Source organism: Mobula birostris, chromosome 13 (genome assembly GCF_030028105.1).
Source record: "Mobula birostris isolate sMobBir1 chromosome 13, sMobBir1.hap1, whole genome shotgun sequence".
Taxonomy (NCBI): Eukaryota; Metazoa; Chordata; class Chondrichthyes; order Myliobatiformes; family Myliobatidae; genus Mobula; species Mobula birostris.
The window spans coordinates 3,548,214-3,574,908 of record NC_092382.1 but is presented as its reverse complement, the minus strand read 5'-3'; the positions used below and the strand labels follow the sequence as shown (position 1 = coordinate 3,574,908).

Sequence of the window (26,695 nt, the reverse complement as noted above, 5' to 3'; positions counted from 1 at the left end):
TTATCCTCAAACTGTGACCCCTCATTCTGGACTTCCCCAACATCGGGAACAATCTTCCTGCATCCAGCCTGTCCAATCCCTTTAGGATTTTATACGTTTCAATCAGATCCCCCCTCAATCTTCTAAATTCCAATGAGTATAAGCCTAGTTCATCCAGTCTTTCATAATATGAAAGTCATGCCATCCCAGGAATCAATGTGGTGAACCTTCTTTGTACTCCCTCTATGGCAAGGAAGTCTTTCCTCAGATTAGGGGACCAAAACTGCACACAATACTCCAGGTGTAGTCTCACCAAGGCCTTGTACAACTGCAGTAGTACCTCCCTGCTCCTGTACTCGAATCCTCTTGCTATAAATGCCAGCATACCATTCGCCTTTTTCACCACCTGCTGTACCTGCATGCCCACTTTCAATGACTGGTGTATAATGACACCCAGGTCTCGTTGCACCTCCCCTTTTCCTAATCGGCCACCATTCAGATAATAATCTGTTTTCCTGTTTTTGCCACCAAATTGGATAACTTCACATTTATCCACATTAAATTTCATCTGCCATGAATTTGCCCACTCACCTAACCTATCCAAGTCACCCTGCATCCTCTTAGCATCCTCCTCACAGCTAACACTGCTGCCCAGCTTCGTGTCATCCGTAAACTTGGAGATGCTGCATTTAATTCCCTTGTCTAAGTCATTAATATATATTGTAAACAACTGGGGTCCCAGCACTGAGCCTTGCGGTACCCTACTAGTCACTGCCTGCCATTCCGAAAAGGTCCCATTTATTCCCACTCTTTGCTTCCTGTCTGCCAACCAATTCTCTATCCACATCAATACCTTACTCCCAATACCCTGTGCTTTAAGTTTACACACCAATCTCCTGTGTGGGACCTTGTCAAAAGCCTTTTGAAAATCCAAATATACCACATCCACTGGTTCTGCCCTATCCACTCTACTAGTTACATCCTCAAAAAATTCTATGACATTCATCAGACATGATTTTCCTTTCACAAATCCATGCTGACTTTGTCCGATGATTTCACCGCTTTCCAAATGTGCTGTTATCACATCTTTGATAACTGACTCCAGCAGTTTCCCCACCACCGACGTTAGGAGAACCAGTCTATAATTCCCTGGTTTCTCTCTCCCTCTTTTTTAAAAAGTAGGGTTACATTAGTCACTTTCCAATCCTCAGGAACTAGTCGAGAATCTAAAGAGTTTTGAAAAATTATCACTAATGCATCCACTATTTCTTGGGCTACTTCCTTAAGCACTCTGGGATGCAGACCATCTGGCCCTGGGGATTTATCTGCCTTTAATCCCTTCAATTTACCTAACACCACTTCCCTACTAACATGTATTTCCCTCTGTTCCTCCATCTCACTGGACCTTCTGTCCTTAGTGAAGACAGAACCAAAGTAATTATTCAACAAACTCTCCCTCATTGCCACAAAAACAAAGGAGCTGATTGTGGACGACAGGAGGAATGGAGACAGGCTAACCCCTATTGACATCAGTGGATCTGGGGTTCAGAGGGTGAACAGCTTTAAGTTCCTCGGCATAAACATCACCAAGGATCTCACATGGTCTCTACATACCGGCTGTGTTGTGAAAAAAGCACATCAGCACCTCTTTCACCTCAGATGGTTGAAGAAGTTCGGGATGGGGCCCCAAATCCTAAGGACTTTCAACAGGGACACAACTGAGAACATCCTGACTGGCTGTATCACTGCCTGGTCTGGGAACTGTACTTCCCTTAATCGCAGGAACCTGCAGAGAGTGGTGCGGACAGCCCAGCGCATCTGTAGATGTGAACTTCCCACTATTTCAGGACATTTACAGAGACAGGTGTGTAAAAAGGGCCCAAAGGATATTGGAGTCCCAATTCACCACAACCACAAACTGTTCCTGCTGCTACCATCCAGGAAACGGTACCACAGCAAAAGGACCAACAGGCTCCAGGACATCATCTTCTACCAGGCCATCGGATTGATTAATTCATGCTGATACAATTGCATTTCTATGTTATATTGACTGTCCTATATACAAACTATTTATTATAAATAACTATAAATTACACATTGCACATTTAGACAGAGATGTAACATAAAGATTTCCACTCCTCATGTATATGAAGGATGTATGTAATAAAGTCAATTCAATTCAGCCTCTCCACTATCTGTTCTGTCAGTCTGGCTCCCATTCCCCCACAACTTATTTTAACCACATCATCCCACTCCCCCAACTCTAGCACTAGCAAGCCTTACCAATAGGATATTGGTCCCCTCTTGTTCTGTTCCTCTAACTAACAAATCCCCTATCACCCCTTTGACTTTCCTCTGCCAGGTAATCCCCCCCATCAGTTTCTAAAGTGGTCCACCTGCTGTTGTGTAAGATGGCAACAAGAGTACTCTGCGATGGCTATTTAACCTCATTCCCCTTCCTGACTCTCACCCAGTTTACTGTATCCTGCACCTTGGGTGTAACTCACCTCTCTTCATGTCATATCTATCACCCCCTCCGACTCCCAGCTGATCCAGAATTCATGCACTTCAAATTCCAACTCCATAAAGTGCAGGGTTACAAGCTGCAGCTGGATGTACATCTTGTAGGTGAGGGCATCAGGGACACTGGAGGTCTCCCCACCTTCTCACCAATGTCCCTTCTAATTTGTAATGACCAGTGTGCACATAAATCTTGTACTGTACATTCTTTTACCCAGTGACAACATGTGCACTGTGAATTTTATATAGAGAGGTATTCCTTTCAACAGCTAGCAAATCACAGTCAGTAAGAACTTTGATCTCCTCTGGGTTTGATTGATTTCATCTGCACTCTCACACAACCTATGTAGCAGGCCTGTAATGGGTAATGAAGGATTTTTTCACCAGAACTTTTGCACATTGTCCATACCTGATTCTCTTGCTAAATGATGCTTGAAAAAGTCAGATTTCCAAATATCACTCCACTTCTTCCCACTTGTAAATTCTCCAGCAACTTTTGCATCACCACAATACACACAGGTAACACCAGTTTCTGTATTGTATATAAATATTTCCCCTGAACCCTCCCCCAGGTGACTGACGGTGGTGAACTCAGTGATGGCAATGCCAATGAATATGAAGGGAAGGGCAGTAGTCTGTCTCATTGGAGTCTGGCACATTTGTGATGTGAAAGCTACTTGTTGCCCAGGGCAAAGGTGTTTGATATCATTATGTACCCAGAGAGAGTGGGACAAAACATGTTCTCACGGGTAGAAAAGTCCAGAACAAGAGGGGGTGGAACCAGCAACAGACACAAAATGCTGGGGGAACTCAGCAGGCCAGGCAGCATCTATGGAAAAGAGTACTAATGCTGAGTTCCTCCAGCAATTTGTGTGTGTTGCTCGGATTTCCAGCATCTGCAGATTTTCTCTTGTTTGTGACTGGAGGCAGAACAAAGGTGATTTTCACAACAGCTGATGTAAAAGATTTTGTTCCCTTTCTCCGAGTTCCCGATCCTTGCATTTAGACAGCTGGAGCTCAGCTCTGTCTGAGAGACCCATCGGTTCCCATTCCCTCATCAGCCGGAAGCTCCCCGGGGCCCGTGTACGGATGGTGGGGCTGAGAGAGAGGGAAGAGAGCAGGACTGTCCCGGGATTGCGGGTCACGGAGTCCGGAGTCACAGCAACTACCCGAAGTCGGTGTTGAAAACGCCGCCCGGTGAGACCCCCAACCCGGAGACCCCTTCTCACCTCAACCGATCATCCGGGGCCTTTTGTGCCCCGCGCGCTGGTGAGCTCGAGCTTGGTCGGTTTAACGGCTGGGCTACTGATCACGTGACCATCCCCTTCCCCACCGCTGTCAGCACAGGAGTCAGGCGCTGCTGTATTCCCATTGGTAGGAAGCAATGTCAATCACTGCTTCCAACCAATAGAGGAGGCAGGCCAGCCGAGAGGGCGTTACCCCCGCTGACTCCGTCTCCCGAACTTTCCGTCACGGCGGGACAACCGTCAAAGTAAATGTCCGCTTTCTGATTTATTTCCATTTCCCTCCGAGGGAAGTTGGGGCGTTTGTGAAGCGTCTCCTGCGGCCGGAGTCTGATGTGTCGCTGAGAGGTAGGAGGAGACCGCTCGGCCCGTCGGTTTGATGCCGGTTCCCCGGGGAGGGAGAGGATGAAGACGGTGAGAGAGGGGGCGGACAGGATGTTTGTCCCGGTGGGGACAGGAGGGGCTCATCTGTGGAAATGTCTGAGCCCACGGTGGTGGCGATTCACCACATTGGGGGGCAAACACCGGCAGACTGTTGCCCTGCAAGCGGGGCCGATGGTCCGGGCAAAGTGACAATTATTTGTGTTTTGTTGAGACTGTACCGGGAATATGGTGTAAAATCCCGCTCCCCACACTAACACGGGTCACACAGACCAAAGAACAAACTGCCGGAGGAACTCAGTGGGTCGGGCAGCATCTGTGGAGGGAAATGGACCGTCAACATTTCGGGCCGAGACCCTCCCTCTGGACTGAGAGTGGACGGGAAATAGTCCGAGAAAAGAGGTGAGGGGTGGGGATGGGGCAAGAGCTGGGGAGTGAGAGGTGGATCCAGGTGAGGGGGAGGTGGGAAGGTGGAAATAGTGACGGGGGTGGGAGGTGAGTGGTTGGGGCAACACGGGGCTGCAGAAGATGGAAATTAATTCCATAGAGGATTAACAAAGAGGTTAGAGAGTATTTGTTATGGAGAGTGCAATGAAGATTCACCAGACTGATCCCTGGAGTGGTGGGGTCATCATATGAAGAAAGATCAAATGTGATAACCCTTTCATTTAGAGAATCGAGGACTGAGAGATGAAGACATTGAAATGCACAACATCATTACCGGTTGAACCAGGGATCCCAGTCTCTGAAAATGGGGGTGGACTGTACGGGACTGAGATGAGGGGAAATGTCTCCATTCTGAGGGTGGTGAATGTCTGTAAATCCCCACCACAGAGGCCGGTGAAGACTCAGTATCGTCCTCACATAAAAAAAAGAGGCCAGCAGATGTGTGGAGACTGAAGGGATCGAGGAAATGAGGATCGGGCAGAAACATGTGGCTGAGATGGGAGAGCAGCCGCCATCTTGGTGATGGTTCGAGGGGCTGAATGGCCACCTCCTGCTGATTCTCACTTGGTGTTTCAGTGTTCCTGTCCAGTGAGCCCGGAGGAATGTGAATAGAAAGTAGAAACATAGAAAAACTGCAGCAGTATAGAGGCCCTTCGGCCCACAATGCTGTGCCGAACATGTTCTTACCTCAGAAATTACCCAGGGTTACCCATAGCCCTCTGTTTTTCTAAGCTCCATGTACCTGTCCAGGAGTCCCTTCGAAGACCCTATTGTCCCATTCCACACACTCACCACTCTCTGTGTAAAAAAACTTACCCCTGACATCTCCTCTGTACCTAATCTCCAGCACCTTAATCCTGTGTCCTCTTGTGGCCACCATTTCAGCCCTGGGAAAAAGCCTCTGACTATCCACACGATCAATGCCTCTCATCATCTTATACACCTTATCAGGTCACCTCTCATCCTCCGTCGGTCCAAGAAGAAAAAGCCGAGTTCACTCAACCTATTCTCATAAGACATGCTCCCCAGACCCGGCAACATCCTTGTATATCCCCTCTGCACCCTTTCTATGGTTTCCACATCCTTCCTGTAACGAAGCGACCAGAATTGAGCATAGTACTTCAAGTGCAGTCTGACCAGAGTCCTACATTACCCTTCGCCTTTTAAATTCAATCCCACGGTTGATTAAGGCCAATGCACCGTATGCCTTCTTAACCACAGAGTCAACCTACGCAGCAGCTTTGAGTGTCCTATGGACTCGGACCCCAAGATTCTCCTGGCGGAGAATCTCACCTGGTCCCTAACACCAGCTCCATAGCAAAGAAAGCCCAGCAGTGTCCTTACTTTCTGTGAAGGCTGAGGAAGGTCCATCTCCCACCCTCCGTCCTCACCACATTCTACAGAGGACGTATTGAGAGCATCCTGAGCAGCTACATCACTGTCTGGTTCGGAAACCATCTCGGATCGCAAGACCCTGCAGTGGATACTGAGGTCAGCTGAGAAGATCATCGGGGTCTCTCTTCCCACCATTGGAGACACTTACACCACACACTGCATCCGTAAAGCAAACAGCATTGTGAAGGACCCCATGCACCCCTCATACAAACTCTTCTCCCTCCTGCCACCTGGCAAAAGGCACCGAAGTTTTCAGGCCCTCACGACCAGTCTATGTAACAGTTTTTTCCCCCCCAAGTATTCAGACTCCTCAATACTCAGAGCCTGGACTGACACCAACCTACTGTCTTGTTTATTATTTATTGTAATGCCTGCACTGTTTTGTGCACCTTATGCAGTCCTCAGTAGGTCTGGAGTCTCGTGTAATTTTGTGTTTTTTTACGTAGTTCAGTGTAATTTTTGTATTGTTCATGTAGCACCATGGTCCTGAAAAACATTGTCTCGTTTTTACTGTGTATGGTACCAGCAGTTATGGTGGAAATGACAATATACAGTGCCTTGACTTGACTCTGATCCTCCGCACTGCCAAGTCTTACCATTAATGCTATATTCTGCCATCATCTTTGACCTAATACAATGAACCAGCTCACACTTATCTGGGTTGAACTCCATTTGCCTCTTCTCAGCCCAGTTTTGCATCCTATCAATATAGATATAGATAGATAGATATACTTTATTAATCCCGAGGGAAATTTGGTTTCGTTACAGCCGCACCAACCAAGAATAGAGCGTAAATATAGCAATACAAAAAACCCCAACAATCAAACACCAAAATGCAAACTATGCCAGATGGAAAATAATTCCAGGACCAGTCTATCGGCTCAGGGTGTCTGACCCTCCACGGGAGGAGCTGCATGTTCGATGGCCACAGGCAGGTACGACCTCCCGTGCTGCCAAGTGTTGTATCACGGTGGAATGTGGCCGAAGTCCAACAGTAAAAAGTTCAATATCCAGTCTGCAAACACATTCCTCAATCATAATATACCCCGGATTGCACTATCCGTTGTTAGCCAGATCAGTAAGCACCGAACTCCTTCACGCTTACCGCTCTCAGTGCACTTCCGGTCAGCCGGAATGGAATTACCCACCGAACTCCTCTTCTCCAAAAGTCTCTGTTGTCTCGACCCGGTCCTCTTTCCTCGACTTTGTGATCCCCCTCTGTGTGTTTTCCTCCGGATTTCAGCTGGGGTGTCCATCGCTCTGTTCGCTAAGCCGGCCGGTGTTTGCTGGTCCGTGAAATATACAGTGCGACCTTGCTTCTGTCTCGCATGTTGGGATGTAACCATTTCCAGTGCTAAAGAAAACCCAAAGAAAACTCTCTCTACCAGCATGTTAGACAGCGTGCAGCTTCGACATGTTACCGTGAGAAAAAAAATACAAAAAATAACGGAAATTAAAAAGTAAAAGGAATAGATCGGATTGGCTGTACCAGGCTGCATGCACGACTGGTGCATGTGCAAGATATATCTTCAAGCCAACACTTCAGATAAAATTTTAGTATCAAAATTGAGTAAAGAGATAGGTCTATACGAAGAGCATTTAGTAGGATTCATATTCTTTTTGAGAATGAGCAAAATGGAAGCTCCGTAAAAAGACTCTGGTTGTCTTCCTTCCTGTAAGGGTAGAACATAAATGTGGTATAAGCAAGGAGGAAAAAGCCTAATAAAATTCTCCAGAGAATCCACCGGGTCCTGGGGATTTCCCAGAATGCAATTCTCAAATAGCCTGAGCAATTTCATCCTGGGAAATAGGTTGATCCAATTGCCTACGATCATCTAATGAAAGATTAGGAATATTTAATTGATCTAAAAAATTATTCATTGCAATATTATCATTAACAGAGTCAGATCTATACAATTTAGAATAAAATTCTCTAAAAGTTCATTAATTTCAAGGTGGTCAGTTGTCACGTCCCCATTAATTTTATGTATTTCTTTAATTTGCCGCTTGGCTGAAAATGGCTTCAATTGATTAGCCAGTAGCTTACCAGTTTTATCTCCGTGAATATGAAGTTGACTTCTATCTTTTAAAAGTTGGCTTTCAATTGGATATGTTAAAAGAAGATCATATTTAGTTTTAGTTTCAATACGTCTCTTATATGTTTCAGGATCAGGTACAGAAGCATATTTATGGTCCAGTTGCTTTAACTGATTGGCTAATTCATTTCTTTCTTTGTTAGCTTTTCTAATGATGTTTGCAGTATAAGAAATAATTTGACACCGGATGTACGCTTTAAAAGTATCCCATATAATCAGGCTAGACGCCTCTTCCAACGTATTTTCTTCAAAAATAAAGAGTAATTTGATTCTCCATAATTTTTTTTAAAAATCCTCATCGGATAACAGAGTTGAATTAAATCGCCAAAATCTACTCATGGGGATAGGACCAGGAAGATTTAAAGATAGAATTACAGGAGAGTGGTCAGAGATAGCAATCTCTTTATATTCAATTGATCGAACTAATGGAATCATTTGACTATCAATAAAAATAAAGTCAATCCCGGTATAAGAATGATAGACATGAGAGAAAAAAGAATACTCCCTGTCCGTCAGATGAAGAAATCGCCAAGCATCAACTATACCACATTTAGTTAGAAAAGATTGGATAAACAAAGCTGATTTATTAAGTGTGGCTGATTTAACAAATGAGTGATCAAATACTGGATCTAACCAGCAGTTAAAATCTCCTCCCATCACAAGGGCGTAAGTACACAAATCTAGCAAATATGAAAATAGACGCTCAAAAAATCCTGGATCATCTACATTGGGGGCATAAACATGAGCAAAAACAATCAACTTACTGTCTAAACTCCCTGATACAATAACAAAACGACCATTAGGGTCCGAAACAACTTTATGCTGAATAAAGGGAACTGTAGTATCTACAAAAAATCGAAACTCCACGGGATTTTGCGTTAAACGAAGAGTAGAATTCCTTACCCTTCCACTCAGTAAAAAAAACGTAAGGTATCACAGCTGTGTATGTGTGTTTCTTGTAAAAAAAAATAATGGGTGCTTTCATTTTTTTAATATAAGCAAACACTTTGTTCCTTTTGGTGGGGTGATTCACCCTTTCACATTCAAACTAAACAGGTGAATATTTCGAACCATTTTAAATACCAATCAACATGTAATTAAAAGATCTGGCCATAAGTTATTAAAACTAGAAAGCAAACCGTAAAGTAAGGTATTGAAACAAACAATCATATATTCAACCCAACACAGCTCCCAGAGAGAAATAGGCCCTACCCCCTCCCCTACCCAAAGCGAGAAAGCTGACCAATAGAAGTACCGGCCCCAAAAAATCCTGTTGACAGAAAGAACTCCAGTCCTGCGATGTCATTATGTCCCTACCAACACACAACATAAAAAGTAAAACAACTTAGTATTTGAAAATGTGAAAGGATCAATTTAAACAAATTCAAAGAAAGCTGTATTAAAAGAAAGCCTCAAAAAGGGATAAAATAAAGTAGTATCAAAAAATATATGACAAAAGACAATATATGAACAGCCAAAACGTAACCTTATTTCAAATTCATATTAACAGAAGAAAAAAACTTGATCAAATAAGAAGTATAACAGTTTTAGAATTCATCCTTCAGAAACTCTTTTGCATCTTCAACTGAATTTATTCTTTTTCGCAATCCGTTCTTCAAAACAATACTCAGACGTGCGGGGAACTGAAGAGATGGTTTATACCCTTTATTATAAAATTCCGACATAACTTCTTTATATTTCATGCGATCAGCCAAAACTTCAGGTGAATAGTCTTCGACAAATCTAACCTTGCAATTTTGGAAATCGATCATTCCTTGTCTCCGGGTATGGTGAATTAAAAGGTCCTTCATACGAAATTCATGAAAGACTAGTCTGATCGATCTGGGTTTCGCCACCAAGGACAATGGCTTCAAAGTCAGAGAGCGAGAAGCTCGATCGAGCTTCAGCTCAGATGTGAATAAAGCAGGGAAAATCTGCTTCAGAAAGTTTGCAAAAAACTTCGAAGGGTCAGCGCATTCAGTTGATTCTTCAAGACCCAGGATTCGCAAGTTATTTCTCCTATTTTTATTTTTGAGACTGATGATCCTTCTCAGCATTTTATCATTGGATAAAGATAACTCTTTGCAGAGTTTAATTGTATCTTCAGTGTCCTCTTCAAGTATCATTAGCTTCGCAGTATTCTCCTGAATTTGGTTCTCATGCTCAAATAAAGTTCGCTGAATTGTATCCAATTTGCTGTTAAGCCGTTGAAACTCTTCACAGAATTCCTACTTTTGCCGTTTAAGTAAGTCACTGATTGAATCCAAAGTGACTGCGGATTCATCTTCTGTTTCTCTTTCTTTTGCAAACGCTTTGGTTCTTTTCCCAGCCACAGTAAAGCAGTATTGAAGTTTTATAATAAGGTTTCAAAAAAAAAAGACTGGTAGAGACAATTAAGTAAACAAGGTAGGAGCAATCGAAAAGCGGCCAACAGGGCTCTGACTGCTTCTTATATCTAACATATGCTTCCTTCTTCCACTTGACGAGTTGCCTCGCGTGTTTCGTCAGCCACGGTTCCCTTTTCCGACCATTTTTTCCTTGCCTCAGTGGGACAAACCTATCCTGAACCCAGCACAAGTGGTCCCTAAACTTCCTCCACATTACTTCTGTGCTTTCACCTTTCAACACCTGTTTCCAATTTACTCTCGCTAGTTCCTGCCTCATCCATTCATAGTTAGCCCTTCTCCAGTTAAGCACTTTCCCATTTTGTCTGTTTTTATCCTTTTCCATAGCTATGCTGAAGCTAAGGGAGTTGTGGTCACTCTCACCAAAATGCTCCCCCACCAAGATGTCTGCCACCTGACCAGGTTCATTACCCAGAACTAGATCCAGTATGGCCTCTCCTCTCGTCGAACGGTCCACATACTGTGTCAGGAATCCTTCTTGAACACACCTGACAAATTCAGCCCCATCTATCCCCCTTGCAGTCAGGAGGTGCCAGTCAATATGAGGGAAGTTGAAATCACCCATAACTACAACCCTGTATTTCCTGCACCATTCTAAAATCTGCCTGCTTATCTGCTCCTCGATGTCCCGAGGGCTATTTGGGGGCCTATAGACCACTCCCGGCACAGTGATTGATCCCTTCCTATTTGTGACTTCCACCCACACCGACTCAGTGGACACCCCCTCTGCAGCGACCTCCCTTCCTACAGCTGTGATACTATCCCTGATCAGTAATGCTACTCCCCCCCTTTTCTACCTCCCATCCTATTCCTTTTAAAACACCTAAACCCCGGTACCTGCATCAGCCAATCCTGCCCTTCCTCCAGCCAAGTTTCAGTAACGGCCACAACATCGTAGTTCCACGTACTGATCCATTTTCTAAGTTCATCCCCTTTATTCCTAATACTCCTGGCATTGAAATAGACACACTTCAACCCCTCGAACTGGCTACATGTATGTTTTGTCCCCTGCCTGCCCTTCCTCAGCAACTCAGAACACATAGCATCATGCCCTTGTCCTTCTACCCTCATCTCTGCACTCACATTCTGATTCCCACCCCCCTGACAAACTAGTTTAAACCCTCCCCAACAGCTCCAGCAAACCTGCCCACCAGGATATTGGTTCCTTTCCAGTTCAGGTGCAGCCCGTCCTTGTTGTACAGGTCAGACCTTCCCCAGAAGAGATCCCAATGCTCCAGAAATCTGAACCCCTGCCCCCTGCACCAACTCTTCAGCCACGCATTCAACTGCCATGACTTCCTGTTCCTACCCTCTCTGTCTCGTGGCACAGGCAGCAATCCTGAGATTACCACCCTTGAGGTCCTGCTTTTTAACTTTTTTCCTAACTCCCAATATTCTTACGCTCCAAAGAATAAAGACCTAATTTGTTCAACCTTTTGCTGTAACTTAGGAGATGAAATCCAGGCAACATTTTAGTAAATCTCCTCTGTACTCTCTCAATTTTATTGACATCTTTCCTATAATTCAGTGATCAGAACTGTATACAATACTCCAAATTTGGCCTTACCAATGCCTTGTACAATTTCAACATTACATCCCAACTCCTATACTCAATGCTCTGATTTATAAAGGCCAGCATACCAAAAGCTTTCTTCACCACCCTATCCAAACGAGACTCCACCTTCAGGGAACTATGCACCATTACTCCTAGATCCCTCTGTTCTACTGCATTCTTCAATGCCCTACCATTTACCATGTATGCCCTATTTTGATCACTCCTACCAAAATGCAGCACCTCACATTTATCAGCATTAAACTCCTTCTGCCATCTTTCAGCCCACTCTTCTAAGTGGTCTAAATCCTGTCTGCAAGCTTTGAAAATATTCTTCATTATCCACAACTCCACCTATCTCAGTATTATCTAATACTTACTCATCCAATTTACCACCCCATCATCCAGATCATTAATATATATGACAAACAACATTGGACCTAGTACAGATCCCTGAGGTTTAGTCATCAGAGACAATTGTGCTGTCCCTCACTTCCCACATCCTACAATCAGAGCACTGGACTGTCCTATCTACTGCCTCCATTACCAACTCCTAAGTTAATCAAAATAATTAAAGAAACATACCCAGCCTTACCTTACTGGGAGCAAGCTCGTCCTCTGCCTCTTCTCGCCGAAACCTCTCGAGCCAAAGCCTCAAAGCTCCACTCCTTCACTGGCCCACTCACTCACTGGCCGCTCCGCTTCAGCTACCCCTCTTTTTACTTGTTTGTTGAGCTTCTCAATTTACAATTGCCCAATCAAATTGCTTGGTCCCCTGACCTTGATTGCCCAATCAGCTGCATTCTGAGCTGTTCAAATTTTGATTGACATGATTGCACAATCCAACTGCCAGAACCTCTCGAGCCAAAGCCTCAAAGCTCCACTCCTTCACTGGCCGCTCTCCACTCCAGTCCATATAAAACTCCAGTCCCAATAAAGGTGAATATGCAGCAGAAGAAACTCCTCCCATGCTCAGTGACCAGGGTGCAGACTGGGTGTGGTGAGCAGCAGCAATAATTGCAGAGTTCAGCACCAACAGTCACTCTCAAAATTGCATTCAGCAACGGTGATGGACAAATATCCAGCAAGCAGCTTATTGAAACATTCCAGTACTATGTCACAAGTGTAACATGCTGTGAGGTTTCACTGCTAATGGAATGGCCTCTCTGCAATGCATCACTGCTGAGGTAACGGTTTCTCTGTAGCAGCAATGTTTAGGTTACGACTAGAGACAACAGGGTTTTGGAACGCAGGGCTATCCAATGAGAGAAATGTTGTTCTTTCTTGGGAGTCTGGAAGAGAGATTTTTGCAGTCTTTTGCCGGGGAGCGATGAGAAGACATGAATGGAGAGATTGGGCCTTTCTTCTTCATTATTTTTTTTACTCGTTCTATAGTCAAAGTAAGAAACTATAAAGCCCAAACGTTTAATCACAGATTATGTACCGTTTGTTTTCTCAGGGTACTGATTTGTAACAGGGAACACATCAAGCAGCATCCACCCAAACAAGATTTCTTAAGACTGGCCGGGCTGTGGGGGGGCTATCACCCCCTATATTAAGCTGCCAGTCAAAGTGAGAGTTACATCAGGTTAGAATACTGAGTGAATCGCTTCCCACATTCACAGCTGTCGAACGGCCTCTCCCCACTGTCAACCCAATGATGCACATTCGGTGCAGAGTGCTCAGAGAATCTCCTCCCAAAGTCTGAGCAGCTGATCGACCTCTACTCGGTGTGAACTCGCTGGTGTTTCTGTAGATTCGATGACCGAGTGAATCCCTTCCCACACACTGAGCAGCTGAATGGCCTCTCCCCTGTGTGAACACGCTGGTGTCTCTGTAGATGAGATGACCGAGTGAATCCCTTCCCACAGTCTCGGCAGGTGAACGGCCTCTCTCCAGTGTGAACTCGCTGGTGCATCAGTAGTTGAGATGACGAAGTGAATCCTTTTCCACAGTCTGAGCAGGTGAACGGCCTCTCTCCAGTGTGAACGTGCTGATGTACCTTCAGTTGATATGACTTAGTGAATCCCTTCCCACAGACTGAGCAGGTGAACGGCCTCTCCCCAGTATGAACTGACTGGTGTGCCTGTAGTTCAGTTGACCAAGTGAATCCCTTCCCACAGACTGAGCAGGTGAACGGCCACTCCCCAGTATGAACTGACCGGTGTGCCTGTAGTTCGGATGCCTGAGTAAATCCTTTCCCACAATCTGAGCAGGTGAACGGCCGCTCCCCACTGTGAACTCGCTCGTGTCTCTGTAGGGTGCATGACTGAGTGAATCCCTTCCCACAGACAGAGCAGGTGTACGGCCGCTCCCCACTGTGAACTCGCTGGTGTGCCATTAGGGCGGATGACTGAGTGAATCCCTTCCCACAGTCTGAGCAGGTGAACGGCCTCTCCCCAGTGTGAACTCGCTGATGTACCTTCAGTTGGGATGAGGAAGTAAATCCCTTCCCACAGTGCAAGCAGGTGAACGGCCTCTCCCCAGTGTGAACTCGCCTATGTGCCTTCAGTTGGGATGAGCAAGTGAATCCCTTCCCACAGTCTGAGCAGGTGAATGGCCGCTCTCCAGTATGAACTCGCTGGTGTACCTTCAGTTCAGATGACTGACTGAATCCCTTCCCGCAGTTCGAGCAGGTGAACGGCCGTTCCCCGGTGTGAACTCGCTGGTGTACCTTCAGTTCAGATGACTGAGTGAATCCCTTCCCGCAGTTTGAGCAGGTGAATGGCCTCTCCCCAGTGTGAACTCGCTGATGTACCATCAGTTGGGATGAGCAAGTGAATCCCTTCCCACACACTGAGCAGGTGAATGGCCTCTCCCCAGTGTGAACTCGCTGATGTACCTTCAGTTTGGATGAGCAAATGAATTCTTTCCCACAGTCTGAGCAGGTGAACGGCCTCTCTCCAGTGTGAACTCGCTGATGTACCTTCAGTTGAGATGACGAAGTGAATCCCTTCCCACAGTCTGAGCAGGTAAACGGCCGCTCTCCAGTGTGAACTCGCTGATGTACCTTCAGTTCAGATGACTGAGTGAATCCTTTCCCACAGTTTGAGCAGGTGAACGGTCTCTCTCCAGTGTGAACAGACGAGTGTACTTGCAGGTGGGATGATCGAGTGAATCCCTTCCCACACACTGAGCAAGTGAATGGCCTCTCCCCAGTGTGAACTCGCTGATGTACCTTCAGTTGGGATGAGCAAGTGAATCCCTTCCCACAGTCTGAGCAGGTGAATGGCCTCTCTCCAGTATGAACTAGCTGATGCACCTTCAGTTGGTATGAGCAAGTGAATCCCTTCCCGCAGTCTGAGCAGATAAACGGCCTCTCCCCGGTGTGAACTCGCTGATGTACCTTCAGGTGGGATGAGCAAGTGAATCTATTCCCACACATTGAGCAGGTGAACGGCCTCTCCCCAGTGTGAACAGACCAGTGTGCTTGTAGGTGGGATGGCCGAGTGAATCGCTTCCCACACACTGTGCAGGTGAATGGCCTCTCCCCAGTGTGAATTCGCTGGTGTCTCTGTAGATGAGATGACCGAGTGAATCTCTTCCCACAGTCTGGGCAGGTGAACGGCCTCTCCCCAGTGTGAACTCGCTGATGTACCTTCAATTGGGATGACAAAGTGAATCCCTTCCCACAGTCGGAGCAGGTGAACGGCCTCTCCCCAGTGTGAACTCGCTGATGTACCTTCAGTTGGGATGACAAAGTGAATCCCTTCCCACAGTCGGAGCAGGTGAATGGCCTCTCCCCAGTGTGTACTGACTGGTGCCTCAGTAGGTGAGATGATTTAGTAAATCCCTTCCCACAGTCCGAGCAGGTGTACAACCTCTCCCTAGTGTGAACTTGCTGGTGAGCCATTAGGTCAGATGACCGAGTGTATTCTTCCCCACAAATTCAGCAGCTGACCAGCCTCTGCCCAGGGTGAACCGACTGGTGTGTCCACAGGTGGGATGACCGACTGAATCCCTTCTCACACACAGAACAGGTGAATGGCCTTGTCCCAGTGTGAACTTGCTGATGTACCTTCAGTTGAGATGACCGACTGAATCCATTCCCACTGACTGAGCAGGTGAACGTGTAGGTCCTTGTGTAAAATGACGGGCGTGCCAGTCTGTCAGATGATCGAGTGAATCCCTCGTCACAGTCCGAGCACAAAGGATGATCAAGTGAATCCCTTGCTCCACTTCTTAAATATCCGGCTAGAGACAGCAAAACTGGCTTGCTGTGTTCGAGATTCCCATAGACAAATTCCTTGTCATTTTTAACCTGTAAAAATATTTACAAAATCCATCAATGGGTGTAAGACAGTATTTCAGATGAGATCACTTGAGTTGTCAAGGTGTGATCTGGCATCACACTATTACAGTGAGGTTCAATCCAAGTTCGAGAGAGAAATCATCTTCTAACTGGGCACAGTGCTGGTATCTAGAATGACCAACATATTCTCTGATACTGTTCCTGTCTCGATAACAATGGGAATTTCTGCCATCTCCAATCTGTGACCTGGCTCAGTTTGACTCTGTCTATTCGTATTATTCCCTGTTCCCACTGAGCTGCATGGATGACTGGTAGGAACTGAAACACTCTCACACAAATAGCTGGCAGTGCATTCCACGCACCCAGCACTCTCTGTGTAAAAAACTTACCCCTGTCATCCCCTCGGTATCTATTTCAAAGCACCTTAAAACTATACCCCCTCGTGTTAGCCATTTCAGCCCTAGGAAAAAACCTCTGGCGATCCACACGATCAATGCCCCTCATCATTTTATACACCTAAAAAAGGCTCTAAACATAAACAAGGAAATTATACATTGCCTTGAGGATTTGTTAAAAGTGTACAAAATTATGACGGTATAGATAGGGTAATTGCAAACAGCTTTTTCCACTGAGGTTGGGTGGGATGATGACCAGAGGTCATGGGTAAGTGGGGAAGGTGAAAATTTAATGGGAACATTTGGAAAATCTCTTTATTGAAATGGTTGTGAGAGTGTGGAATGAGATGCCAGCACAAGTGGTGAATGTGAGCTCGGTTTCACCATTTAAAAGAAGTTCGGATGGGAGCCTGGATGGTAGGGGTATGGAGGGTGTTACATACCTCAAGGAGATGTGATTTTTTTTGTGAGAACAATGTAATGCTCTTTTGGAGGTCACCTGATGTAATTTTCCCGCCGATGTGAGGTCACGTGAGGACATTTTCACCATGGGTATATAAGGGAAGACCTCAGATGACGCAGTTAGTTTTTAGTTTTTAGTTTTCCAGCTAGAACGTGCGTCTGTGTCTCCGTTTCTATTGCCTATTTGTTTTTATGACGCAGTTTCATTTTTAAAACGGCATGTTACGTTCTGTTTGAAGGTACAATAGTGCTGGACTGGAAATTTTTGCTAGATGTGTTGATGTACCTTTTTCCAGCAGTATTGGAGAGTGAAGACTTTTTCGAAGTACAGGACCCGAAGGACTAAGAGAAATCAGGAATGTTTGGCAGCTTAATAAATGATCGACCTTATTGAGTCTTTGTTGAAGGAGTAGCGACCTGCATCGAAGATAACTCATACCAAAAGAGCAAGGTAGTTCATGCAAGGTGCTCTCTAGAATTTATGGTCTGTTGTTTTAAGCCGTTTATTTCCTGCATCATGAATCCTTTGGTCAGAACAAACAGGAAAGTCGTGTCAATGAAGAAGTCCTTCTCCAGAGAAGTCTCTCCCAATTGAATGTATAAATCTGTTGGACTTTCGAATTTACCATTTTAAGAACCGTATTTGACTTTACCACTTTATGTACTGTTTTCACATTTAACGCTTTAAGAACCAGTGCCAAGTGACGATTTGTTGAACGGCTGCATAACTTCCGGTTAAGGTTTTTGTTTGTTTTTATATTGTTTATCCGTGTTTAATAAATGTTTGGTTGTTTTCCTATAACCTGTCTCGATTGATATTCATTGTTGCTGGTTACATAACATAATTTGTGGGGGCTCAGCCAGGAGATGTTCCGATTTTGAGGTTAAGTGCTGATAATTGCCATTCTGATTTGGAAAAGGAAAATACCCGATTTTTTTGAGTTGGATTGGTGTGTGAGTGGTATTCGGCAACAATGAATATTAACGAGTTTATGGACATGCCTGACTCGGTGTCTTTAGTGAATGCAAAAAAACCTGAGGTATTGGAGATTGCGAGGAGGTTGGATATTAAAGGAATTACAAAGAATACCACAAAGGCTTTAATACAAAGAAAATCGCTGAGCATTATATTAATTTGAAAACTTTTGATGATGAGGTGTTAGATAGGTTTCCAATGACTAATCTGGAAATGCAGTTGCACCTTGAACAGTTGACGTTTGAAAGATTTAAAGTGGAAATGGCCAAAAGAGAGGCTAATTAAAAAAGGGCATTTGAAGAAAGGGAAGCTGAAAACCGGAGGAAATTTGAGTTTGAGATGGAGAAATTAAGGATGGGAAATCAGTCTTCTGGTTCTAAGAAACAGTTTATTGCTAGTCGTGAGGTTATTTTGGCTCCTCCATTTAATGAAGCTGAAGTGGACAAATATTTCCAGCATTTCAAAACCGATGCACTGAGTTTAAAGTGGCCGAAAGAGCAATGGCCGCGTGATGTTACAAAGTGTAATTAAAAGCAAGGCACAACAAGCTTATACAGCTTTAAATGCTGAGCAAGCACTGGATTATGATACTGTTAAACAGCATATATTAAAGGCATATGAGTTGGTTCCGGAAGCGTATAGAGAAAGATACAGAAATTTGAAGAAATCTGTGGAAAAAACTTATGTAGAATTTGCCTATGAGAAATCTATGTGTTTTGAGAGATGGGTTTCCTCTAAAAATGTGAATGGGGAGTTTAATACATTAAAAGAGTTGATTTTACTGGAGGAATTTAAAAGAAGCATTCCTGTTGAAGTGAGAACATACTTAAATGAAAGGGACATTGCTACATTGCAGGAGATTGCTAAATTAGCTGATGAATATGCTTTAATTCATAAGAATAAATTTTCTGCAGGTAAAATTTTTAAAAGGAAAAATAGCACAGAGAGTCAATGTAAACCAGAAATTAAACCTGAAGTGAGTGAGAAAAGTAAGGATGAAGGGAGACATGTGAAGGAAAGACATTTTTGGTATTATTTGTAATTATTGTAAGAAACCTGGACATGTAATAGCTAATTGCTTTTGATTGAAAAAGAAAGAGAAAGAAGCCGACCCAGATGCTTGTGTGCAGCATATTGAAACACCTTTAAATTCACAGGGTTTAGAAAACATTAATGAAGATGTGTCAGAGTCTGACCAAGTTAAGAGGGGATATGAAACTTTTATAACAGAAGGATTTGTATCCTTGAAAGAAGGATCTAATTCAGTACCAATAAGAATACTTAGAGATACTGGAGCTTCTCAATCACTAATATTAGACAGTGTGCTAAAATCTGAAGTCTGACTAAAGTCTGACATTGTGAGGTAAATTATATAAGAGGAGTTGGGAGTGCCCTCATGCCAGGACATTTGCATAGAGTAAATTTAAGGTCAGGATTAGTTACAGGGATTGTTAAAGTAGGGCTACAATCCAGTTTAACTGTGAATGATGTTTCTCTTTTGTTATGGAATGATTTAGCATGTGGACAAGTTTTTCCTGAAGTGCATTTGAAAATAAATTCAAATTCTGAGGAACCACAGAGGGAATCTAACACAGATTCTTCCTGTGTTGTAACAAGAGCTATGGCTAAAAAGACTGATGTACAGGATGAGGTTGTTACCCATGACAGTTCAACTCAAGATTCGAATTTTGAGGATGTATCAGAAACTTTCTTACCTACGTTATTTGATCAGGATTTTGGTGGTAAGTCTGACCAGGAAGATTTGTCTTTATCTCGGAAGGAGATGATAGCAGAAGAACAAGCTCTTTCAGATAGTGAAATTGAAAAAGTACCAGTGGGATATTATTTTGAAAAGGGACTATTAATGAGAAAGTGGAGAGCACCTACAATTCCTGCTAGTGAGGAATGGGAGGTTAATCATCGGGTAGTAGTTCCTAAAGTTTATCGAAATGAGGTTTTAACTATGGCTGATAGTATTCCTTTGGGTGGTCATCTAGGTGTAAAGAAAACTATGAACAAAGTTTCTAAACATTTTTATTGGCCTAGTTTAAGACAAGGTGTAGCGACATTTTGCAGAACGTCCCATACATGTCAAATTGTGGGTAAACCTAATCAGGTTACTCCAGTGGCCCCACTGCAACCAATTCCAGTACTTGGTGAGCCGTTCTCAAAAATCATTGTAGACTGTGTAGGTCCTTTGCCAAAAACTAAACCTGGACATCAATATTTGTTAACTATTATGTGCACAGCGTCTAGGTTTCCAGAGGCAGTACCTCTTAGGAATATAACAGCCAAAACTGTGACAAAGGGTCTTATAGTTTTTTTTACTTATTTTGGGTTGCCTAAGGAAATACAACCGGATCAAGGTAGTCATTGTATGTCTGGATTGTTTCAGCAAATAGTTTATAAACTGGGAGCAAAACAGATTATCTCATCAGCCTATCATCCAAAATCACAAGGAGCCTTGGAGAGATTTCATTCTACATTAAAAACTATGATTAGGACATATTGTGTGGAAAATGAAAAAGACTGGAATGAAGGTATACATTTACTACTTTTTGCAGTATGAGAGGCAGTACAGGAATCATTAGGTTTTAGTCCTTTTGAACTTGTGGTTGGGCATAGAGTTTGAGGACCTTTGGCCTTGTTGAAAGAACAGTGGATTAATAAAGAGGTACACACTAGTTTGCTAGATTATGTTTTTTTTTAATTTAAAGAAAGATTATATAAAGCTTGTAGCTTGGCAAAGGAAATTTTAAATTAGCTCAAGAGAAGATGAAGACTTGGTATGATAAGGAAGCTAGGATGATGTCATTTAAGCCTGGAGATAAGGTGTTGGTTCTTTTCCCAGTGCAAACGAACCCATTACAAGCTAAATTTCATGGTCCTTATGAGATTAAATCTAAGGTAAATGATGTAGATTACGTGATAAAAACCCCAGATCGGAGAAAGACAACACAGCTGTGTCATATAAATATGATAAAACCATATTAAGAGAGAGACTGCTGCTATGACTATTGTGATCAATAATGAGTCTGATCTTGATAAAACCTTAAGGGATGATTCATCTGAAACTCATTTTAAACTCAACATTATTTCAGCCACGTTACCAAATTCAAAAATTCTAGAAAATATTTATGGAAAATTAGCTTATTTACAGCCAGAGCAGAGACAGCAGATGAAACAGTTAATTTTTAAATACAGAGATTTATTTCCAGATGTTCCTAGAACAGCCACTGTAGCTACAGTTGATGTAGATGTTGAGATGCAAAACCCATAAAACAACATCCGTATCGAATGAACAGGGAAAAATGTGAACTTGCCAAATAAGAAATTAAGTATATGTTAGAGAATGATATTATTAGACACTCTAATTTGAATTGGAGTTCACTGTGCATTATGGTGCCTAAGCCAGATAATAGTATTAGGTTTTGTACAGATTACAGGAAGGTGAATGCTGTGACAAAAACTGATGCATATCCAATCCCTAGGGTAGATGATTGTGTGGATAAAGTTGGACAAGCCAAATTCCTTACAAAGATTGATTTGTTAAGAGCTTATTGGTGTGTTCCATTGACAGATAGAGGTAGAGAGATTTCAGTATTGGTAACCCCATCTGGGTTATATGAATATAATGTTCTTCCATTTGGGATGAAGAATGCACCAGGTACATTTCAGAGGATGATTAATAGCATGATTCAGGGATTAAAAGATACAGATGCCTATATTGATGATTTAGTTACAGGAAATAATACGTGGAAAGCACATATTACTGCGGTGGGGAAATTATTTGACAGACTTTCAAAAGCTAACTTAACTATTAACTTAGCTAACAGTGAATTTGGTCAGGCCACTGTGACCGTTAAGGAAAAGGGTTAAGGAAATTAAACTTCAATTTAGTAACACAGTTCAATGTTACAGGAGTACAATATTCTGATCACTCATATTAAGGGTAAAGACATTGTGATCACTGATCGTTTATCTAGATGTTAAATGTACAATGAAAAATTGTTTTTATGGAGTGGTATTTTAAAATTTGTAACACTCCTACTGTATATTAGTTTGTAAAGTGCTGAAAGATAAGACTGTATATATTGTGTATGTTGTAAGTTTTATACCTTTGTATAAATTGTTAATTGTTAAAATTTTGTTCTTTGAGAGACCAATATGTTTATTTTGGAGGAAGGTGTTACATACCTCAAGGAGATCTGTGATTCTTTTTTTGTGAGAATGATGTAATGGTCTTCTGGAGGTCACCTGATGTAATTTTCCCGCTGATGTGAGGTCACATGGGGACACGTGCACCACGGGTATATAAGGGAAGACCTCAGTTGACGCAGTTAGATTTTAGTTTTTAGTTTTCCAGCTAGAACGTGCGTCTGTGTCTCCGTCTCTGTTGCATATTTGTTTTTATGACACAGTTTCATTTTTAAAAAGGAGTGTTACTTTCTGTTGCAAGGTACAACAGAGCTGGATTGGCAATTTTTGCTAGATGCACTGATGTACCTTTTTCCAGCAGTACTGGAGAGTGAAAACTTCATCGAAATACAGGATACGAAGGATTAAGAGAAGTTGGGAATGTTCGGCAGTTTAATAAAGGATCGACCTTATTGAGTCTTCGTTGAAGGAGTAGCGACCTGCATCAAAGATAACTCATACCAAAAGAGCAAGGTAGTTCATGCAAGGTGCTCTCTAGAATTGACGGTCAGTTGTCTTAAGCCGTTTATTTCCTGCATCGTGAATCCTTTGGTCAGAACAAACTGGAAAGTCGTGTCAATGAAGAAATCCTTCTCCAGAGAAGTCTCTCCCAATTGAATGTATAAATCTGTCGGACTTTAGAATTTACCATTTTAAGAACCGTATTTGACTTTACCGTTTTAAGAACTATTTTCGCATTTAACGCTTTAAGAACCAGTGCTGAGTGATGATTTGTTGAACGGCTGCATAGCGGTTAACTTTCAGTTAAGGTTTTTGTTTGTTTTTATATTGTTTATCTCTGTTTAATAAATGTTTGGTTGTTTTTATATAACCTGTCTCGATTGATATTCATTGTTGCCAGTTACGTAACAAGGGCAATGGTCCCGGTGCAGGTAGTTGCATTAGACAGCTTAAATGCTATTTCAGCATTGACCAGATGGGCCAAATAGCCTGTTTGTGTACTGAACCTCTCCATGTTTCTATGACAGAGAAGCTGGATAAACATGTTTGGAAGGGAAAAGGTAGGAGTGACAACGGAGCAGCAATGGGAGGAGTTCGGGAGCTGAGTGATCGATACATCCCAAAGAAGTGGAAGCATTGGAAAGGCAGAAGGACACAACCGTGGCTGAAATGAGAAGCCACAGCCAACATAAAAGCCAAAGAAAGGGCAAAAACAGAACAAAAACTATTGGGAAGCTTTTAGAAACCAACAGAAGACGACAAAAAAAAATGTCAAATGAGCTCAGGGCGTGGAATTATGATACTGTAGTCCTGAGCCTTGGTTGTACCACAACAGAGGAACAAAATATCCCGGGCCTCAATATCGCTTGAAAACCAAGTTTCCCTGCACCAGTTACCCTTCAACTTTTATTTTGGCAGGCACATACAAACTCTACACCTTCAAACTTCACTTCTGAAGGCCTCCCACTTACCAAGTACTCCTTTGCCAGAAAACAGCCTGTCCCAAACCACACTTGTCAGATCCTTTCTGAGACCTTCAGAATTGACCCTTCTCCAATTTAGAATCTCAACCCGTGGTCCAGACCGCTTTTTTTCCATTTTTACTTTGAATCTCATGGCATTATGATCACTAATTTATGTCACCAGCCCTGGATCATTTACTAACAGATTATTGGACACTCCTACATCAGGAATTCTGCATACTGAATAAGAGCACATTTGACAAACTCTACCCCATCTAGTCCTTTCACAGTATGGGAGTCCCAGTCAATATATGGAAAATTAAAATCACTTACTGAATCAACCTTTGTTTCTTGGCATTGTCCTTGATCTCTGTAGAAATTTGTTCCTCTAAATCCTTCAGACTATTGGGTGCAACCAAGTCCCAATAATGACTACAATATCATAATTTTCTGTCCTGAGCTCATCTGGATTTCCTACGATGCCTCTTGCATTGTGATATACACAGCTCAGCATATTCATCGCTCCATGCTCAACCATTTGATTGCTGACTCTACCGGAGGTCTGAACAACATCTGACTGGTGTCAAGAAAACAAACTCTCCCTCATTGTCACAAAAACAAAGGAGCAGATTGTGGACAACAGGAGGAATGGAGACAGGCTAAGCCCTATTGACATCAGTGGATCTGGGGTTGAGAGGGTGAACAGCTTTTAAGTTCCTCGGCATAAACATCACCAAGGATCTCACATGGTCTCTACATACCGGCTGTGTTATGAAAAGAGCACACCAGCACTTCCTTCACCTCAGATGGTTGAAGAAGTTTGGGATGGGGCCCCAAATCCTAAGAACTTTCTACTGGAACACAATTGAGAGCATCCTGACTGGCTGCATCACTGCCTGGTATGGGAACTGTACTTCCCTTAATCACAGGAACCTGCAGAGAGTGGTGTGGACAGCCCAGCTCATCTGTAGATGTGAACTTCCCACTATTCAGGACATTTACAGAGACAGGTGTGTAAAAAGGGCCCAAAGGATATTGGAGACCCAATTCACCACAACCACAAACTGTTCCTGCTGCTACCATCCAGGAAATGGTAACACAGCAAAAGGACCAACAGGCTCCGGGACATCATCTTCCACCAGACCATCAGACTGATTAATTCATGCTGATACAATTGCATTTCCACATTACATTGCCTGTTCTATGTACAAACTATTTATTATAAATTACTATAAATTACACATTGCACATTTAGAGGGAGACGTAATGTAAAGATTACTCCTCCTCATGCATATTAAGGGTGTACTGTATGTAATGAAGTCAATTCAATTCACCCTCTCCACTACTTGTTCTGTCATTCTGGCTCCCATTCCCCCTTCAAATTATTTTAACCACAACACCCCTCTCCCCACACTAGCACTACCAAGCCTTACCACTGGGATATTAGTCCCCTCTTGTTCTTTTGCCCTAACTAGAAACATGGAAAATAAGTGCAGGAGTAGGCCATTTGGCCCTTCGAGCCTGCACCGCCATTCAGTATGATCATGGCTGATCATCCAACTCAGAACCCCGCCCCAGGCTTCCCTCCATACCCCCTGATCCCTTTAGCCACAAGGGCCATATCTAACTCCCTCTTAAATATAGCCAATGAACTGGCCTCAACTGTTTCCTGTGGCAGAGAATTCCACAGATTCACCACTCTCTGTGTGAAGAAGTTTTCTCTCATCTCAGTCCTAAAAGGCTTCCCTTTTATCCTCAAACTGTGACCCCTCGTTCTGGACTTCCCCAACATCGGGAACGATCTTCCAGCATCTAGCCTGTCCAATCCCTTCAGGATGTTATACCTTTCAATAAGATGCCCCCTCAATCTTCTAAATTCCAACGAGTATAAGCCTAGTTGATCTAGTCTTTCATCATATGAAAGTCCTGCCATCCCAGGAATCAATCTGGTGAACCTTCTTTGTACTCCCTCTATGGCAAGGATGTCTTTCCTCAGATTAGGGGACCAAAACTGCACACAATACTCCAGGTGTGGTCTCACCAAGGCCTTGTACAACTGCAGTAGTACCTCCCTGCTCCTGTACTCGAATTCTCTTGCTATGAATGCCAGCATACCATTCGCCTTTTTCACCGCCTGCTGTACCTGCATGCCCACTTTCAATGACTGGTGTATAATGACACCCAGGTCTCGTTGCACCTCCCCTTTTCCTAATCGGCCACCATTCAGATAATAATCTGTTTTCCTGTTTTTGCCACCAAAGTGGATAACCTCACATTTATCCACATTAAATTACACCTGCCATGAATTTGCCCACTCACCTAACCTATCCAAGTCACCCTGCATCCTCTTAGCATCCTCCTCACAGCTAACACTGTCGCCCAGCTTTGTGTCATCCACAAACTTGGAGATGCTGCATTTAATTCCCTCGTCTAAGTCATTCATATATATTGTAAACAACTGGGGTCCCAGCACTGAGCCTTGTGGTTCCCCACTAGTCACTGCCTGCCATTCTGAAAAGGTCCCGTTTATTCCCACTCTTTTTAAGTAACTAAACCCCTATCACCCCCTTGACTTTCCTCTGCCAGGTAATGCCCCCCAACAGTTTCTAAAGTGGTCCACCTGCTGTTGTGTGGGATGGCCACAAGAGTACTCTGCGATGTCTAGTTAAACTCATTCTCCTTCCTCACTCTGACCCAGTTTCCTGTGTCCTGCACCTTGGGTGTAACTCACCTCTCTTCATTTCATATCCATCACCCCCTCCAACTGCTGGATGATCCAGAATTCATCCATTTCAAGCTGCAACTCCTTAAAGTGCAGGGTTACAAGCTGCAGCTGGATGCACATCTCGTAGGTGAGGGCATCAGGGACACTGGAGGTCTCCCCACCTTCCCACCAATGTACCCTCTAATTTGTAATGACCTGTATACACATAAATCTTGTACTGTCCATTTTTTTACCCAGTGACAACA

General features: G+C 43.4%; 1 protein-coding gene across 2 annotated transcripts in view; it reads right to left on the bottom strand.

Moving 5' to 3' along the window:
* The window catches only part of LOC140208312 (uncharacterized), a 119,745-nt gene that overhangs the window by 89,523 nt on the left and 3,527 nt on the right, over nucleotides 1-26,695 (bottom strand). Inside the window, exon 2 of one of the 2 annotated variants that reach the window (XM_072276900.1) lies at nucleotides 13,786-16,280. In XM_072276900.1, coding sequence (XP_072133001.1) covers nucleotides 13,786-15,872 — 2,087 coding nt within the window. In that variant the 5' untranslated portion in view covers nucleotides 15,873-16,280. Of the gene's footprint in view, nucleotides 1-6,638; nucleotides 7,321-13,785; nucleotides 16,281-26,695 lie in introns of those variants that run through there. The other variant, XR_011888719.1, reaches the window with a different exon arrangement.